The following is a 2,368-nucleotide window of genomic DNA, read 5'->3' on the forward strand; positions in this document are numbered from 1 at the left end:
ATAGCATGTTACCTAAACTCTTGTCTTGAGTTTCCTCGCCTGTAAATTCAGAATAATCCTAGTATTTACCTCATAGGGCGGCTGTGAAGATTAGGTGACTCCAGGTGTGTAAAGTGTTTGGAGCAACGCTCCCTTCATTGTGCCTACCACAGCCGGTGTGCACATGGTCAAAAGGGCTGGCTTGGGGAATACATCTTTTCTTTGTTCAGAAATCACGGGAGGCGCTAACGTGACAGGGAAAATGGTGTGTCTCAGTGACCCGGTTCCTTTCCTATACAGGATATGGGGGGTAGCTTGGACCCTGGCTCAACAGTTCTGAATGAGGAAGGTGCTGTGCAGACTCCAGGATTTCTTTCCCGAGTTCCAAAGCCGACTGTTACCAGTGCTGAGCTCAGCTCACGCTCTGCGTCAGAACGGTGCTTCCTGGATAAGAGAGGCTGAAGCAATTACTTAAGTCTCAGGGGGAGATGAGAGAGCAGGACAGTTTGGTCCTACCGGGCCACTTTCCTGCAGCACTTACCACAGTGAAGTAATAGTCAAGTCAGAGAGGTCTAAGAAAGCAGAAGTAGGCTCTCTGCAGCCATTTAACCTGTACACTTCCTGAGGAGTAGTCTCAGGTTGTCCTCATATTATTACAAGACTCCACTACTTACAGAACTCTAATATATGAATGAAAAACAATTTAGGAGAGAAGGGTAGAGAATTCAGTGTATGAATCACGAGGAAGGTGGAGTCCTGTAAGTAACCTGTTTATTTTTTATAGAAAGCCACGACAGAAGATGATTAGTATGTAACTAAGTAATATTTACCCCCACACAGCGAATTCTTCCAATTCATATTTTTAAAGTCGTTTTGAGTGTTAATTATAGGAGGACCTTACTGGAATCGTTCTGTGAACAGTTCACTTTTAATAACAAACTCAAAATACAGCTTGCAGTGTTGCGTTTTTACACATAAGCATTTTTATCAAACTGTTTGGAAGGGTTGTGGTTTTAGTCTCCTTCTCCACCGTGGTACTTGGTCCGAGAAGACAGGACTGATATGGCCCCATTGTATGCATATCCCATTCTGGGTGTTTTGTTGTTGTCAGATTCTGAGAAGCAATATAGGACACCACCAATTATGCAGAGTGATGCTCCCGCCCATCCAATGAACAGAGCAGCTCCTAGCTCAGACTTTTGCTCAACGTAGAGAGGGTCGAAGAATTCCGTTGTGATTTTGTTTGCATATGGGGAACAGCCGTTCATGGAGCACAGCCCTGACAGTATGAATACAATTCCAGCCAAACAAGCAATTTTAGCTTTGGCTTTATCTGCGCCTCCGACTTTGGTACACTTCATTCCAAACAGTGCAAATATGGAACCAAAAAAGCCAAGGCTGACAGCAGCAATCATTAGTCCTCCGCATGCCTGGATATAACCGTCCAGCGCCAGCATGCAGGGGAAATCCTTGCAGTTGGAGACACCCGTGGAGTCGGTGACACAGGTCTTCCACAGGTTGGCCCAATAGGTGGCGGGGGTGATGACGGTGCCGTCCATGGTGGAAACCTTCCAGTAGTCGGTGGGCAGCGTGGAGGACATCAGCACCCAGCTGGAGATGGAGACCCTGAAGGCAACCACTCGGCGCCGCGACCCCCGCCCCCGGCCCGCCTCAGCGCCCGAGAACACAGTCTTGAGCCAGATGCTTTAAACCCATTCCCAGGGCTCTCTAAAGCTTTTTTTTTTTCTTGAGTAGCTTAAAGAGCCTATTCACTTTATAATCATAGTGAAAACGCATTTACTCGAACCCCTTTGTGTGACTTCACACCTTTGAGGTGTGAAGAATTAATTGGGACGTAATGGATGTCTTTGGAGGAGTCTAAGCTCCAGCCTCCCTCGACACTCTGCATCCCACCAAGAATTTGAGTTCTGAATTGTTATTACCTCTTAATTTATGTCTTCTTTATCACTTTGCCAAGACGAACTTCAGATGGTCAGGTCACCTTGCCAGGACTCAACATGGTGCCGGACAAAAAGCAGGCAAGGCAGGCATCGTCTATGTTGGAGAGAAGTCCAAGTGCTCTGATGTGAGATTTAGAATAGTTGAAATTTAGAGTCCATGCTCCTCGATATTTTAAATATGCACATGGGTTTTCCAAGATAAAGCTGTAGGAATGAGATAGATTAATAGGATCTCTCTTGACTTGGATCTGATTTTCTATTTGGTCTAATTAAAAGGATAGCCACCATCCTAAAAATGTATTGTGTTGTATTCAGGAACCAAACAAGTTTGTTTGTTTGGTTGGGTTTTAACCTTGTTGTTAGATGCCATTAAGTCACTTCCGACTGATAGTGACCCTCTGTACAACAGGACAAAACACTGCCCTGTC

At 45.4% G+C, this 2,368-nt stretch overlaps 1 protein-coding gene across 1 annotated transcript; it reads right to left on the reverse strand.

The window, feature by feature from the left end:
• Positions 1–992: 992 nt before the first annotated feature.
• On the reverse strand, positions 993–1,580 carry LOC101657414 (claudin-10-like). Its single transcript, XM_045285406.1, has one exon. It carries the CDS (start codon positions 1,578–1,580, stop codon positions 993–995), a length of 588 nt encoding a protein of 195 aa, XP_045141341.1.
• Positions 1,581–2,368: the final 788 nt, after the last annotated feature.

This window comes from Echinops telfairi, unplaced genomic scaffold (genome assembly GCF_000313985.2).
Source record: "Echinops telfairi isolate 266 unplaced genomic scaffold, ASM31398v2 ScPeMD7_7469;HRSCAF=8507_1, whole genome shotgun sequence".
Classification (NCBI taxonomy): Eukaryota; Metazoa; Chordata; class Mammalia; order Afrosoricida; family Tenrecidae; genus Echinops; species Echinops telfairi.

Coding starts and splice junctions, on each gene's coding strand:
- LOC101657414 (XM_045285406.1), bottom strand. CDS start 1,580: ATGTCCTCCACGCTGCCCACCGACTACTGGAAGGTTTCCACCATGGAC.